The sequence below is a fragment of the Lampetra planeri genome, chromosome 46 (genome assembly GCF_965212315.1).
Source record: "Lampetra planeri chromosome 46, kcLamPlan1.2.h2, whole genome shotgun sequence".
NCBI classification, from domain to species: domain Eukaryota; kingdom Metazoa; phylum Chordata; class Hyperoartia; order Petromyzontiformes; family Petromyzontidae; genus Lampetra; species Lampetra planeri.
In genome coordinates this window covers 1145238-1162766 of record NC_136152.1, presented here as the reverse complement: position 1 = coordinate 1162766, position 17529 = coordinate 1145238, and the positions used below count along the sequence as shown (strand labels likewise).

Genomic DNA, 17529 nt, shown 5'->3' with positions numbered 1-17529 from the left:
TGTTGGTTGTGGTCCTATCAATTGTGCAGTCACCACCCACACTTCACGTGGCCTCATACTTGATCATCGCGACTCTCCACTGCTGGATGAAGGCCTCCCCAAGCCACTGCCGCCACTGCCGCCACCCATCACAGTTCCGCGATGCAACGACCCATGTCGATCTCCACACGCGAGTTCATTTCATCGCTCCATCTCCGGCGGTGGCCGTACGATTGGACAACATACTCTTTGGACAATACCCTGTGTTGCTTTGGGGCCGTGCATAAATGACGTCACGCGATTTTGGACGATTTTTGACCCCCCCTCCCTTCGTCACACGGCGTCACAAAACGTCAGACCCTCCCTCAAATATGACGTCACAAAGCTCTGTCCCCCCCCCAAATAAAACATGCTTCAAATCGCTTTAAACTATTGTCATTGTAGTGCGTATTTAATGTGGCGCTGCACTCTGATGTTGTAGGAGAAAACATTTATTAAAAAGTCTATTTAATTAAGTAGAACGTGTTGTTTATATTTATTTAAAGTTGCGCATTTTGATGTGACGTCACATTTCTCAACCCCCCCCCCCCTCGTCACACATCGTCACAAATGTCTGACCCCCCGCGCCCTAGGTGCGTAACGTCATTTATGGACAGCCCCTTTTACATTTCTCCCCGGCACGATGCGGTGTGGATTTATTTGGCATTGAGATGCGACCGCCCCTCCAGACGTCGTACAGAAACGGCGGCGTGGCATTAAGCACGTTTATACCTAATACCTGAACACAGCACACAATCTTCGAACATCTGCAATTATTTGAGTGCAGCGGTGGTAATATGTTAACTCCCTCGCCTGGTATACAGGAGGTCGTGGGTTATATCCAGACGATGCCTGTAAATTTGGAGTTTGCATGTTCTGCCCGTGGTCGCGTGGATTTATTTTTCTCCAGGTCCTCCGGTTTTCCCCCTCCACATTTATAATCAACATCACGCGTTTAGAGATATTTGGCTGCTTATAAATGTCCACGTGTCGATAAGCCCATTCGTTGAGCTGTCATTTGCGATAGCCAGGCCGCGTATATAAATGGCGTGCCTAAATGAACAATAATAAGTGCATGTATTTGTCCAGCAACACATTTCAGAGACAATTACTCGAGACCTGTGGCGTGCAGAAATCTCTTGAGAGGCGGTGGCAGATTGGAGGATCGTTCATCCAGTTGTGGATCGATCACGGCTGATGATGCAATCGATTAATTTTTGATGAGATTTTTTTTGTTACGAAAATTAAGCTAACACTCAATTCCATAATAATCGACTCGTTCGTGAATCACACCGGCCTTAAAATAAAAATCTGGGTAACACTTCAGGCAAATGTTTCCCGATAAACAACTTTTAAATTGGCACTTTCATCGTTTCGTATTAGTAGTTATCGCGTAACAGATAATGTAAGAACCTTACATCATTTAGGAATGTTTTTTGTATCCACTAATTAGCATTGAAAATTTAATAGAAATTAGCTTGCACATTGCATTATGAATGTTGCAGTGAGGTCAATGAAACTCGCATCTAAATGACCCCTGCCTGGGCCCAATTATCATTGCAGTACCATTCTAGTAACACCACGTATCGAACACGCGATTTTATACATATATATACAAAAGAGAACGATACATTTCTTGAGTTAAATCGTTGAGTAAATAATTCGACATCTCTTTTTTTGCAATCGTAAATCTCCAATCAGTCAGTCAGTCACCGTCATCACATCTCGACGCGTGCTTCCGCGGCGGCCATATTGCTCAGGGGAAGCCCACTCCACGTTCCCTTGGCCGATGTCGACGCAGAGCTTCAATTTCGCATTCAGGTGGTGAAATTCCATCATATGGCTGATGTAAATGTAGAGCTAACAACGACAATTTCACATTCAGGTGGTGAAATTCGTTGGTATGGATGTTGTAGATGCAGAGCTACAATTTCACATTCAGGTGGTGAAATTCGTTGGTATGGATGTTGTAGATGCAGAGCTACAATTTCACATTCAGGTGGTGAAATTCGTTGGTATGGATGTTGTAGATGCAGAGCTACAATTTCACATTCAGGTGGTGATATTCGTTGGTATGGATGATGTAGATGCAGAGCTACAATTTCACATTCAGGTGGTGATATTCGTTGGTATGGATGATGTAGATGCAGAGCTACAATTTCACATTCAGGTTGTGATATTCGTTGGTATGGATGATGTAGATGCAGAGCTACAATTTCACATTCAGGTTGTGATATTCGTTGGTATGGATGATGTAGATGCAGAGCTACAATTTCACATTCAGGTTGTGATATTCGTTGGTATGGATGTTGTAGATGCAGAGCTACAATTTCACATTCAGGTTGTGATATTCGTTGGTATGGATGATGTAGATGCAGAGCTACAATTTCACATTCAGGTGGTGATATTCGTTGGTATGGATGATGTAGATGCAGAGCTACAATTTCACATTCAGGTTGTGATATTCGTTGGTATGGATGATGCAGATGCAGAGCTACAATTTCACATTCAGGTTGTGATATTCGTTGGTATGGATGATGTAGATGCAGAGCTACAATTTCACATTCAGGTGGTGATATTCGTTGGTGTGGATGATGTAGATGCAGAGCTACAATTTCACATTCAGGTTGTGATATTCGTTGGTATGGATGATGCAGATGTAGAGCTACAATTTCACATTCAGGTTGTGATATTCGTTGGTATGGATGATGTAGATGCAGAGCTACAATTTCACATTCAGGTGGTGATATTCGTTGGTATGGATGATGTAGATGCAGAGCTACAATTTCACATTCAGGTTGTGATATTCGTTGGTATGGATGTTGTAGATGCAGAGCTACAATTTCACATTCAGGTTGTGATATTCGTTGGTATGGATGTTGTAGATGCAGAGCTACAATTTCACATTCAGGTTGTGATATTCCATCATATGGCTGATGCAAATGTGGAGCAACAACTACAATTTCACATTCAGGTGGTCGTGCCAGAATAACTGCGTCAAGAGTAGCAAGCAGAGTAGTGTATCGCTGTGATGTCTTCTTCGTATTCGTGGATCCGGGTCTCGCGCCGGTATATACGTTGTGCTGTCTGTTCTGGATGACCAACAGTTGCACTCTACTGGAGAGTTTTTATCTATTTCCCATTTGTGCATCAGGTATCCGCATCTGCTGCAATGGTTCGTGCAGCGGATGCGGTTTTAGTGTGGACCATGGGCCAATGAGCGGAGACTCCGGCCGTCCGCCTGATGATGCTCGTTGTAATTACTGGCGAAACGTCGTACTCGAATTATAAATGTCGTGGGTCTACTCTCCCAACACATCGATGTGCTGAATGAGTAACGAATTGCCATGTTTGGTTTACGTGACAAATCTTACTAATTGGCTGTGTGTTGGGTGGTCGCGGCGTTTAACGACACATTTATATTCACGTGATCTAACCCAAAAAAACCCTCTACAGGAATTCCTCTAGTTACGAGCATTCGACTTACGAACTTTTAGAGATATGAACAAACCTGTCCATATGTCCAGTTGACTGTTCGGACCGAGAGTCTTAAGTTCGACCACCATGCAATAGATGGCTTTGGTGGCATCTACATCTGCAGAACGTGAAGATCCAGTGGCATCTACATCTGCAGAACGTGAAGATCCAGTGGCATCTACATCTGCAGAACGTGAAGAACCAGTGGCATCTACATCTGCAGGAGACCGTACATTTTTAAATCCTTTATATTAAGTTCACTTGCTTGCTTGCTTGTGCGCTTACGACCGTGCAAATCTTTCGGTCGTTTTTAACCCACTTCCCGTGATCCAATCGAGCTGACATTTTGCACACAGACTCGTTGTGCGTGACAATTTATTTTCGTGAAAAAAATTTTCCTAAATTTTCCACTTTTTAGGAAAAATGTTTTTTCATATTTAATTTAAAATACCAATGTGATAAAAATGAAACTCTTACTCAAGAAAAACAGAAATGAATAATAAAATAAAACCGATGCCACGCATATAAAGGATTTATAGTGAAAAACTTAGTTTTTACGGGTTAATTTTTTTTTAAGTGCACACGCCGTGCAACGTGTTTGCAATCAACAGGGAGTAAAGAACACATCGACTTACTAACAGACCTCCAGGACAACTCATAAGTAGAGGAGCCGTACGGATAGGAGTTGTTCGTAAGTAGATGAGTCGTTCGTAAGTATATATAGAAGTCGTAAGTAGATGCGTCGTAAGTCGAGGAGTACGTAAGTTGATGACCCGTAAGTACTGTAGAGGCATTGTTCGTAAGTAGAGGAGACGGTCGTAAATTGATTAGCCGTAAACAGAGGAGTTGTTCGTAGGTAGAGGAGTCCCATATTCTTTGGGTCTTTCGGTAAAGTCACGTAGATGGTTCAAAGAAAATAACAAAAAACTACGACGTTTCGATCACAACACAAGCGATCGTCATCAGGAGGAAAGAGGAGTCCCCTGTACTCCGGGGCCGTCCATAAATGACGTCACGCACCTAGGGGGCGGGGGGTCAGACATTTGTGACGATGTGTGACGAGGGTGGGGGGGGTTGAGAAATGTGACGTCACATGAAAATGCGCAACTTTAAATAAATATAGACAACACGTTCTACTTAATTAAATATACTTTTTAATAAATGTTTTCTCCTACAACATCAGAGTGCAGCGCCACATTAAATACGCACTACAATGACAATATTTTAAAGCGATTTGAAGCATGTTTTTTTTTTTGGGGGGGGGGTGTCAGAGCTCTGTGACGTCATATTTGAGGGGGGGGGGGTCTGACTTTTTGTGACGCCGTGTGACGAAGGGGGGGGGGGGTTAAAATCGTCCAAAATCGCGTGACGTCATTTATGGACGGCCCCTTATGGAACGAAGATTGTGCAAATTTCGATTTAAAGCTTTCGTGACTGCAGGGATTCATATTATTGGTTCTTTCGCTAAAGTCACGTAGAAGGGAAATAATAAAATAAAAGACGATGTCTTTCCGACAGCTCTGTTTCTTCACCTGATGACGGCTGCTTGCGTTGTGGCCGAAACGTCGTGACAATTTAATAATGTTTAATTTATTATTATTAAATTATTTCCCTTCTACGTGACTTTATCGAAAGAACCAAGAATATGAAGTTGTAGATTTGAAGATTTCGTGACTGCAAGGATTCATACTCTTAGGTTTTTTCGGTAAAGTCACGTAGGTAAAAAATAAGAAGAATAAAATAAAAAAAGTGCAATGTTTTGTTTATAAATAATAAATACATAAACGAGCAATTCTTCGACTACTTATTTTATTATTTTTACCTAAATAATAAAAATAATAGAAATAAAAAAATAATTATTGTTTTTATTAATAATAATTTTTTTATTTCTATCATTTTTCTTTTTATTGTTTATTTTTACCTACGTGACTTTACCGATAAAACCTAACAGTAAGAATATAAAGACTGTGCAAGTCTCAGCCCCCCCCCTACGTAAGATGGCGGTCGGGTTGGCGTCCATTCGTGGGCGGGGCCCCCCTCCCCCGCCCCTCCCCCTCCCCCCTCCCCCCGGGGCTCCGCTGCCATTTTGCGCGCCTCGTGTTGCTGCCCCCCTCATCCCCAGCCGCGTGGGTCTCAGGTTGGGATCGTGTCTCTCGCTTTCTTTTTGACGCTCACACGATTGTTTGTATGTTCTCCTCTTCGTTACGATCGCACCTCGCCCCCTCCACTTGCTCCCCCACACTTTGGCGTTGCGCTCTGCGTGTTTGTGTGCGTGTGGCGGTGGATATCGCCCGAGTTCGCGGTGTTATTGTTGAGAGTGCTGGAGTAGCGGCCTCGCCAAGTCGAGGCCTTGGTGTTCAGGCTTTTCAATAACAATAAATTGCGATTTGTTGGCTTTAAAGATTTCTTTTCACGTTAAGTTCATAATTGCCGCGTTATGGTTATGGACGGTCGTGTGCTGTAAATGTGAAATGTAAATTATGAACAAGCTTTAGAACTGTTAAGATTAATTGGTGTAATTTTCATCGGTTAAGCGTACTTGCTTTCGTTTGGTAATCGATTACAAATACATTTACAATCTTCAATCATTTAATCGCAATTCACGTGTTCACATATCACGAGCCGTGGTCGATCCATCGTTAGATTTAAGGCCCCCCTGTTCATCTTCATCAGCCGTGCGCTATCCACTGTTAGATTTAAGGTCTCCCTGTTCATCCTCGTCAGCCGTGTTCTATCCACTGCTATGTTTAAGCCCCCCCTGTTCATCTTCATCAGCCGTGCTCTATCCACTGCTATATTAACGATGCGTGCTCCATCATCGGCAGCTCAACTGCGCATTGCTCCCCTTTAAAAACGCCTCCACGCCGTCGCCATCTCTCGCCGCCTCGCGATGTCCCACACAGCCCCATGGCTCCAGCAAGCAAAGCTGATTTACACCTCTGCGTCTCTCCCCACCACCACTACCTCCATCTGGACTCTTGCTCCGTTGTTCAGTGTCGACCACCACACAGAATCCGTCCACGCGTGCCTTACAGCCACTTGCCCGTCGCACTCAATGCCACATGCTCGTTCCGTGTCTCACGTTAACATTGCTGTCCCGGTAAAACAACAATTACGTAACCGAGCGCGTTTGTTTGCCCTTCGGAGGTTTTTGGGGTCACCTTGACCCGATGTTACAGGGCTCGTCAAGGTCAATGGATCAATGGGTCGCGTAAATGGAATCGAGGTGCTGTTCCGTGGGGTAGAAGGCAAGCACGTGGTTAGGCTCGGCGGGCCGTGAACCGCGTGGCTAATGTAGAACGATAATGCGACATGTTCGAGCTTGTACAACGATTATATGGGACTGGCGTACACGTATACGTAAATAATATCATATGAACATAGGGGGGGGGGGGGGATTGTTTGAGCTTGATATCATCATGCTTGTCAGTGATTTTGGATGGGATATCCCATGCCCGGTGGAGTCGAGGGGCGGTTAACTCCTGATCGGTTTGGGATGCTTAGTCGTAGCTAGGAATCAAACTCGGGTCTCTGGGGCTTTCGTGTGACTATGGTTTTCTTGTAGAAAAACGTCACGTATCCTGCTCATCGTCTGTGGATGTGACGCATTTATTCTAGAACAATCAGGACTGTAACGAATTTTCACTTGGCTTAGTCTCTACTATACTTTGACATGGCCCACTTAATTAGGAAATTCCTCCATGTAAATGGCAAATCCTTCCAAGAAAGCGTGTAAAATGTGATAAGACAACTGGTAGAAGGGTCTCCACTAGAGGGGAGGTCTGAGTACCTCCAAGATGGTCTTTGGCCTACTCTCCCACACTGGCCAAATGCCTTGGAAGTGGTGGCATTACCCACCCTTTACCTCATGTAGCAGGACCCCTCCAGAACAAACAGTCTTGAGAATAAGTTAAGCTTGCTTGGATAAATATAATTCCACGAACTACACACTTTTGGCGTGTGATAATATAATCGTGCATTAGTCATCGCACATCGCTGTAAGTATGACTCGCGTTTGCTAGCTATGCTTGCGGTTAACAGCATCCGTAGCAGTGGTCAAGCGAATTGCATTGCTACAGGAGACCCAGGTTTACAGTGTGGCATTGGATTGTTGACACTCTCACCCACCCATGTGTCCAAATCGTACAGAGTGTGCCCAGTTTTTATCACATTTTTGAAGCCAAGCAGGATTGAGACTGGATTGTGCCTGGGATGGATGACCACAGGTTGTCGTGGGGCTTTTTGCGGCACGACCCCAAATAAGACCCCTTCCCCCGCACGGGCATGGGTAGGAGCTCTCGTCTAGCAGTGGATCGACGAAAAGGGGCCGTGGAATCAACACGGCGGGGATCTGCCTGTGGTCTTTTTTTAAACCCTGGCTGAGGAATGGTGAAAGACACGGGCGTGCGTGCGCGCACACGCTCCCGGTGCCCGCAACAGCCCCAAGCCTCTCTGCCCCAGTTTGTGATTATAACGATCCCCATCCCCTCTTATTACAACACACACTGGTTGTTCGCATTGGCGTGTGTTCAGCGTCACTCTGTGATGTTGGCGTCTCGTCTAAACCGTGCATTGGGCACGAAAGAACTCGACACGTTTGTCAATTACATTGCCCCAAAACGGGGGGAAATTATACGTTTAAGAGAGCCTTTGCCGGAAACTTTGCGTGTAATTTTTTTTCTTTTCATCGTCAGCCAGGATCATTCGAATGCTGAATGAAGGCCTCCTCCCCAAGCCAGAACTATATTCTTTCTTTGAGGGCGCTGTTATTAACAAACGTGTAGAGTTTGTGTGATTTGCGCCAATGCGGTATTGCAACAAAACAAAAAAGTTGTAGCTTTGCTTTGGGGGTTGTGGGTGGGTGGGTGGTTGTACTATGGGACTCTGTCACACGAATCTTATAACGTCTGCTTTCGTTAACAAAGGGTGTAATTAGTCACTGAGCCGTGTTGGGTGTCGCATTGAGTGTGCGTGTACACGTACAGCCTGTTTTGTTAGTCCGCTGCTGGATTTGATGGCCTCCTCACGCTATGCAGATTGTGGTAGTTTAACCATACTTCACCACACTGGTCCTAACACAGCCCCGAAAGCACCAGTTTCAGGCATGATGGTGGCGATATAACCATCCAATCACTACCCAAGTCAAATTCCTGCTTGCTTTCTTTTCGAGCATTCGTGAGATTTGCTGATGTTGCTCATTGGTGAGTTTGCTTGTGCTCATTGAGAAAGGAAATTGTCTTTGATCAGAAAAAAACCGGTTAGTGTGTGAAGCCTCTGATGGAAGTCGGTGCTTGGGATGTTGAGACCAGTTCCTCGCCGATGTGTGCAAGTGTTTATTCGCTGGGGTTTCCGGTTAAGAGTTAAAAAATATATATTTTTTTCCATTTGCTCATTCACTGCGTCACGAGTAATACTGCGTATAGGAAAGCTGTCCAAATAATTATCCAAAAGGTTTCGTTAACGAAGATCGCTTATTTGTTCGAGAATTCATATTGTTTACCCCTTTTAGAAAATGCCATGAAGGTTAATAAGTAGGTAACAATTAAAATGTTACTCACCATACGATCATTACAACATCGGCTGGGAATAAGCACATGCTTATATAACCACAGTTCTGATGTAAGCAACACATCCTTACATTCTTTAGGGGGGGGGAGAGGCTATATGAGCTCACCTAATAATGTTACAGCCCTTGGTCAATCCACTGGTGGATTTTGGTCTTGGGGATGGTTTGACCATACCTCGCCACGCTGGTCACACTGTTGGTTGGTGAACATGGGCAGCACCGGTTCACATTGTACACTACTCATGTGGGCTGTGACCGGGAATCGAACTTGGGTCGTTCGCTTATCTTCGCAATGCAGCGTGATTACCGCCACGTCCCCACTCCACCGTATTTATATTAAATTCTGAACGAAGGCGAATGAACAGTCTCATTCTCCCAGCGCCATACAGAACCGGGATTAGCGCTACACTCTCCGCACACTCTGGTCATAAACAATTCTCCAAGTTCGAAAAAACGCTCCGTTACCATAACAAGACGCTTCCTCTGCCGAATCCGAAACCAAATTGTGCATGGCCAGCAAGCGGCCAGCAAGTAGCAGCAGCAGCAGCTGTCCGCCACCAGCAGAGACGCGAGAGAGGACCTGACGGCGGGATGCCAGGTGCCGCAAGCGTGCGACCGACCCCCGTGGCGTGAACAAATGTAGGCGGCTGAAGGAAAACGGAGAGAAGGAAAACCTGCCTCGAGAGGGAAAAGCGACGACCCCGTTGTGAAATAACGGCCACAGCTGTAGCCACAGCGATAGCTGCCTGCGCTGGAAGGGGGGCGGCCTGCTCGTGCTATAGACAAGATTTGGCGGTTGCTAGCGTCGACCAAGGTAGAATTCATACTCTTAGTTATTTCGGTAAAGTCACGTAGGTAAACACTTGATACAGATATTTTGCTGTGACCGCTTCACCTGAAGACGTAAGCTTGTGTTGCCTCCGAAACGTCGTGATTTTATTGTTTTTATTTTTTTATTAATTTTAATTTCATTTTTTACCTACGTGACTTTATCGAAAGAACTAAGAGTATGAATCCTTGCAGTCACGAAAGCTTCAAATCTAGAATCAAGGTAGAATTGATGATTTGGAAGTGGAATTTCAAAGCCCCCCGTGTGAGCGGCAGAGGAGGGTAGTGCAGCGAATTCCATTGTTGTCTTGTTATTTCTGTGCAGCCGTGGTGTCAGAGGCTAGGGGGAGGCAAGTCGATTATGAACGAGTCGCAGTTCGGAGTCCACTGCGCGCCCGTGTACGTTGCTGCATTCAACCTGCACTGGCTCGGCATATGGGGGGGGGGGGGGCAGGGGAAGTATCATCAAATGAACCTCCCCACTGTTGGCAACAGATATGAGGAGGCGGCCCCCTCATCCAGCAGTGGATTAAGAAAGAAATGGGTAATAAGCGTTCATGATGCACGGCACCGCCCTTGACCTTGATGCCAATCCCTGAGGCTAATCGAGCCTGAGCCCTTGATTAAAATAAATGCAACGGTGTATAATTTGCATCTCCACACCTCTATCCACACCCGACACTATAAAAGGTGTTCACAGTTAACTGGGAGGTTGCGTGTGGTGGGGTAAAGTGTGGGTACACCTCACGCCTTCCAAGACGTCTGTGCCGCTTGAAGGAATAGGCCAAAATACCATCTAAAGGGCCTCTAGAGCGCTCTAGTCCAGGCGCGTGTACTAGCAGCAGCGTGAGTAAGCAATTGCAGGGCTGCACCATTCCCTTTTATAGGGGGATTTTATATCCTTCGAGAGGGAGTTGTATGTCTTGGTTCTCCCAGCCACATAAGGTGCTGATACAGAACTTGGCAGGATTTGTCACCGGGATGCGAGAAGCACTGGCGTTGAACCAGGTTTTCCAATTTCCTGAAGGCGTGTGAACAAAACTGCAGTAGAACTAGGCATTCGGTGTGGCTTTCCTGGCTACCATAATGAAGATGTTATGATTATTTTTTTTATTATCCGAGGAAGCTTCACCGAGTCTCGTGATGCTTTTTTCACCGTAAGGGGTCTGCTACATCAGGATGTTTGCCCAGTTTTTGTATTAAAGTAATGATTATAACCCCCACATCAGCTATTCGACAAGTTGCGTGTTTTTTATCTGTTCTGTATCTTGTTTGTACAGTTCTGTTTGCTTAATTAACCTACAGTTTACATGAGCATGTGATTTACGTATTATTTGCGGAAATTGTAAATATTAATTATTGAGACCGGAACCTTGCCCTCCCTCCCAGTCCTCCGCCCTGACGCTTTCACGATCATTTCCTCGTGTTTCCTCTCTGTACGATCGGTCCCAGCCATCTCGGCATCCACCTCGACGTCTTATCGTAGCTCATCACTTCGAAGCACCTCTTCTTTCCAGGCATGCCTCTCCGGTCTACACCCTGGTGCCTCATGCTAACCGTAACTGAAATGTCCCGGCCGTCTCGGTTGACTTTCTCTCCGCTCGTCTGAGATGAGCACCACCGCTCTGGCCGCCTTCTCCCGTCTCTTCATGTTGACCCGATCCAGTCTTGTGAATCCTGGGGCCCATCCCGTCGTCCTCATTTCAGGCCCTGGCTGAAAACTCTTGATGGTGTGATGGTAATATTGCGTGTGTGAGGTTTGCGGAAGGTACCGGGGTTTCCGTGCGGCTGGTTTTTAAAATACTTCATCTGACCCATTGTGTTTCTGGGTTCTCTTATTTTTGCCCACAGATGAAAGAAAACATGAATCAAGAAAAACTTGCAAAGTTGCAGGCTCAAGTCCGAATTGGGGGCAAGGTAAGGAAGTGCTGCCGGTCTTAATTGAAGTCTTAACGAACAATCGTGCCCTACCCATAGACCACGCAATGCATTACAGCGTGCAAAGTATTTAATTTCCAGTGATAGAAGCTGTCAGGGCAAGATGTGTTTTGCATGTATGGCCATTCATAGACAAGTCCCAGGGCATTCGCGGGGTGCTGTGAGCCATTCATTGACGATTCTCAGGGCATTCATGGGTCCTCTGAACCATTCATTGACGAGTCCCAAGGCATTCACGGGGGGCTGTGGCCCCTCGGCTGATGAGTACCAGAGCACCCCAGGGTGGCTGGGCCCCATCCACAAATGCGTCACCTTGCCGATTTGTCACGCCACACCCTTCAATGCGTCTTGCACCACGCCGGCCCTATAAGGTGGTCGCTAATGGCCCCTTGCCCCCAATAGTCATCCTGCAGTGGAGTGTTTTTTGATTGCAGTTGTTAGCACAGGTCTAGAGAGACCCAACATGTCACGCGGCCAGCAACAAGCTACACCATCAGAGATGTAAGATGAGAGGTGATGCATTTCCCGAATAGAGCAATGTTATTTTAGAAATTTTGGAAAATAGATGGTGGATTCCAAAGTGTGGTGAGAGACTAGGTGAAGGGGTGATTGAGTGAGTGGGTGAATGAGTGAGTGGTGGAAGAATTAGTGGGTGACTAAGCGAGTGAGTGGGTCGTTGGAACCTGCAGTGTGCTGGATTAACACGGCATCGTCGAGATAAATCGGTCAGTCTGGTGGACAGTTCTCGGCATGGGTGGTGGAATCAACAATTGACGGCCACGGGGAACATTAACCATGGCAGCGGCGATAATGATGACACTTTATTGTGCGTCGTAACATTGCAAGCTGTTACAAGAGCGCTGATGGAAGAGGCGAGGGTTGACCCTGTCAACTGTTTGTTTTTCGCAGGGCACGGCGCGCCGGAAGAAGAAGGTGGTTCACCGGACAGCGACAGCCGACGACAAGAAGCTGCAGTCGTCACTGAAGAAGCTCGCTGTGAACAGCATCAACGGCATCGAGGAGGTGAGGGGGCGCCCACTGTCGGCATAGAAACGGAGCGAAAACCCCCGTTGCGACAGATACAATTTTAAATGCAGGCCGGGAGACAAATAGATATAACAACACGGTGCAGGTGGTGGTGCGTTGCGTGTGCGGTGGGCCGTGTTTCACTGCCGTCCGTTGGGTCGGCCGCATTTCCTCCACTCGTCTTGAGTAGCGGTGGTGTCTCTGACAAAATGGGCCACGCATTTCAGTTCTTTTGAGCCGGCGGTCTGTGTGATGCCGGGCACACCTGAACGTCTTGTTAGTATGTATTTAGCGTGTGCGACAGCCCCGGACGGGGCAGTGTCTTCGTTTTCAAAAATCTCCTCCCCCCCCCCCCCCCCCCATCGTGATGTCCCCACTTGACACGGCTGCAGGGAGCCTATCCCCATCCTTTATCCCCTTCTCTTAAATGGTGAATTCGATTGTTTTCCGCGAGCGATGTCACCTCGTTGAGTTAAGCTCCGCAACGTGCTTTAACGGGCTTGCGTTTATTGTTATGAACAACTAAAACATCTGTACGGATCTTGTTTCAATCGCCGAATCGCTAACCCAACGACAACTCCCCGTCGTCTCCTCCTCCTCTACCCCCCCCTTTCCTCCGTGTCGCTGCCACCAGGTGAACATGTTCAAGGACGACGGCACGGTCATCCATTTCAACAACCCCAAGGTGCAGGCGTCGGTGACGGCCAACACATTTGCCGTGACGGGCCACGCCGAGAACAAGCACCTGGCCGACATGCTGCCAGGCGTTCTCAACCAGCTGGGCATGGAGGGCCTGTCCAGCCTGCGCAAGCTCGCCGCTCAGTTGCCCAAGCCAGGTGTGTGCAGAGTTTCTCGCTGATACTTTTTTCTTGTGCGCACCGCTTTGACAATACAGAAACAGAAAACTGCTACCGGTAAGAACAATAGGAATGCTAATTGTTTTTTTTACCCTTCTATCTGGCAACAAAACTGACACCTTTTTTTACAAGGAGGCATGTTTGCATAGACCACAATACCTGCAGTCATAATGCAAACAAAAAACATAATTGTGATAATGTATGCACTGTCCTTGAAGTTGATTGGTCCAAAACCCGAGAGACAGCTTTCCTTAGAGCCTCATCTCACATGGGTTGGACCAGATGACGCCGATCAAATGAGTACCGCATTATGGCTGCAGGTATTGTGGTCTATGCAAACATGACTCCTTGTAAAAAAAAGGTGTCAGTTTTGTTGCCAGATAGAAGGGTAAAAAAAACAATTATATTTTTTACTGGCAAATGGGGTTCCAATGGAATAGGAATGCTTTCAAGGTAACCGATATAAATAATGACACCAATTGAACGGCGCTTAATAGAATACTTGTACGGATTAATTTCTGACTCGAATAGATTGATAATTATAGAGAATATTGCCAGTGAGATGATGAGAGATGGGAACGACATGGGGATGCCTTTATCCGGCAGTGAATAGATGATGGCTGATGTTGATGAGAATGCTAGTACGAATATGACACCAATACAAGTGGATGTTTTATTATCGGGTTCAAATCCTAGGTGGGGTGGGGGTACCCATCCTCACTCCGAGAGTTGATAAAATGAGTACCGCTTTGTGGAAAAGTCAGTAGTCCTATCGTGAAATTAGCCCCTGCCACTGGAATGCGGAATTTCCACCACTGGCTCTGCAGGGCTGTACGGGAGATGAGCAACCACGTCAACGCTCATTTGGCCAGGAAACAAGTTCCAACCGGTGTTAACGCCGCTACTATAACTGCGTGCCACGTGTTTTTCGCACGACCCGGTGTTTTGCCGTCGTCGCGTCTTGTGATTTCATCGTTTCGCCCTCCTCCCTGTGTTTCCCGCAGCCGCCCTCGAAACGAAAACACCCACCGTTCCCGAGGAGAACGAGGAGGAGGACGACGAGGTCCCAGGTAAACCGCAGCTCCTGTTTCCGCCCCCCCCCCTCCCGTGGCGTTTTGTTCGCATTGATTTTGATCGAGTGCGGGCGGTTTGGGGGCTTGAGATGCCCCGAAAAAAAACGTGATAGCGTCTCAACGCAACTACCCCCCTCGCCCTCGTGGCCGTTGACAGAAACGAACGCGTACGTTTATTTTAGAGAGAAAGAAAGAGGCAGTCGGTCCCCATCCAGAGGAAAATAAAGGGAAGGGCTTGAGCAGTGGTGGGCAACCTACGTCCCATGGAGCCCCCTAGTCGTGGTGGCCTGGTCTCGGTGTGTCTAGGGTGATGCGTGGGGGGGGGGGGGTCGTGATGAGTGCACAAGCACCGATGTCGTCTGGCTTGCGACCCACTGGGGTGATGGAGGGAGGGCCACCCGTGCGGCCCGCTAACTCGTCCGGTTTGCCCATCACTGGTCTTGAGCATGGACTTGAGCAGAGGAAGGGTGCTGACAGCACGGGTGACTGGGGTGGACAAGGAAGGGTGTTTAAGACGACGGGGGTAGCAGAGGGGAATGAGTGGATAATAAACAGACCATTTACGTTTATTGTTTTGCTTGTCGTTCACGTGTCCCCATGCAGATCTGGTTGAGAACTTTGACGAGGCCTCCAAGAACGAGGAGGTGTGAGTGTCGGCCCGCGAGGAGATTAGGAGTGTTGAGTGAGCGTGCAGGCTGGGGGGACCCCCCCTTCTGCTGGCTGTTGTGGCCTGAACCCTTCTCTCGGCTCTCGCCAGAATCGTGTCATCGGGAACCCCCCCCCCCCCTCTTAGCAGTCCATAGATCAGTCGTTTGTGTTTTTCCCACCTCTTCCCCCGATCCCTTCCTCTGCAAAAAAAAATTTACATTAAAAATTCAAACAAGCAAAAAGTGCGACGACGATGTGGAGAAGAGTCAATAAAGTAAATTTTAAACCCTTCTCTTGGTCGTTTTCACACTTGTTTTCTGCTCATGTGAGTGACCGGTTTGCGATAACGAGGAAGGTTTGGCTGATCGCGCCAGACCATAGCTTCAAACAGAGGGGGGGGGGGGGGAGCTGCGTGACTCGGGCCCATTGCGCGCGATTAGGGCAAAAGGTCGTGTTTGCCCTTGTCCCTTGAATTGCACAAACGAATACACAGAACCTGAGTTTGAATCCTCGCCACAAACATCAGTGATGAATCGTAACTATAAACTGGTTCACCAACTTGTGTACTGACCAGTGTGGTGAAGTATGCTTTCCCATAACTTAACACGGTGTGGCAAGGCTCAGTGGATTTGCCCTCTTCATGTTGAGAGCTAAACCTTAATAAGATTGAGATCTCTGCGTGTGTGGACGTGGTTGGTGCACAGCGCTATGAACCCAGCAACCCAAGTTGAATTCCCACTAATGACTAATAGCAAATATTTGAGCCTGTCCTGGGCCTCCCCTAGATCTGCTCAGCCTCAACGTAGTACTCAGTGTGTGGTGTAAATATTGCCGAGCATGGTGCTGGCCACCCCCGCCCTTGTGCCATGCCGGCCCTCATAGGCGCTACTATTGGCACTTTCCCCAACGGTCTGTTAACGCTATATGGGAATATTTGTCTTTGTGAGCATGTCTTAAGTGTGGCCAGTGCTTGTTAATACAGCGGTTACCCACACACACTCCCAACTACGTACATACGGACACGAGCCTGTGGTAGGCACCCAGTAAACTACACGTGGGTTGGACCAGAGACTAGGCTCTAAGGAAAGCTGTCTCGGGTGTGGACCAATCAACTTCAAGGACAGTGCATACATTATCAGAGTTATGTTTTTTGTTTGCATTATGACTGCAGGTATTGTGGTCTATGCAAACATGACTCCTTGTAAAAAAAGGTGTCAGTTTTGTTGCCAGATAGAAGGGTAAAAAACCAATTATATTTTTTACTGGCAAATGAGGTTTCAATGGTGATTCCGTGGTTGTTTAAGGTACGGACAAAGTGTATCCAGAGCACGGTGTCCGCAAAGCTGCCGCCTCAAGGCTCTTGTCAAATAATATAACCGTGCCCAGTGAGAGCCACCACCATATGCCTCGTGGGTGTGACGTGCCCACTATAACCACGGTTGGTCCGAAGAATTCGTCCAGTGGCTGTGCTGGGCAGGCACTGGCACCTCAAGCACCCACCGCCGCTGTGGCCACGTCCCCGGGAGAGACCGGGCAGACAAGCTGCGTCGCCGAGGCCACGTGGTCAGGCCTATGGCGGCCTGTCGTATATCGCGTGGTGAGGTACCGGCCATGGGCCCTCTGGCCAGCGGTTACCAAGCGACCTCAGAATCGTCGGGCAGTTCCTGCCTGCACCAGCAAGGTAAGATGTACCCGGCGGGGGGGGGGGGGTATGGCCTGTCTGAGGGTGTTGCAGCAATGAGCTGTTGCCATTGAAAAGGCCAGAGCATAGTGGGTGTAACTGAATGTACATTGAACTTCTTTCGCACCGTATGTAGCCAACCGTGCTAATTGTAGGTGCGTGGGGAGGACGGCAAACTAAACATAAAAAGTTTTAAACGAAAGGGGTTTTCAATCTAGATTTAAAAGTGCACAACTCCAGTAGCTTTCGAATATCGAAAGGAAGAGCGTTCCAGACGGCCACAGGAGCGCATCTGAATGCGTGCGACGCAGTAACTGGCCAGAAAAACTAAAAAGGGACTTTCGCTCCTTTGCCAGAATGAGAAAGGCCAGGAAGGCCTAATGAAGACTGCTGCCTGAAGGTCTTGACCAGGGTTTT

At 47.4% G+C, this 17529-nt stretch overlaps 1 protein-coding gene across 2 annotated transcripts; it reads left to right on the top strand.

The window, feature by feature from the left end:
- The first annotated feature begins 5545 nt into the window (after window positions 1-5545).
- On the top strand, window positions 5546-15721 carry LOC144733293 (transcription factor BTF3 homolog 4-like). Of its 2 annotated transcripts, none has more exons than XM_078615120.1 (6): window positions 5546-5632; window positions 11741-11806; window positions 12737-12850; window positions 13488-13689; window positions 14715-14780; window positions 15387-15721. In XM_078615120.1, the coding sequence occupies exons 2-6, from the start codon at window positions 11741-11743 to the stop codon at window positions 15431-15433; spliced, it is 495 nt and encodes a 164-aa protein (XP_078471246.1). In that variant the 5' UTR covers window positions 5546-5632; the 3' UTR covers window positions 15434-15721. The 2 variants fall into 2 exon arrangements, with proteins under 2 accessions (XP_078471246.1, XP_078471247.1); XM_078615121.1 differs by having other exon boundaries at window positions 5617-5680.
- Window positions 15722-17529: the final 1808 nt, after the last annotated feature.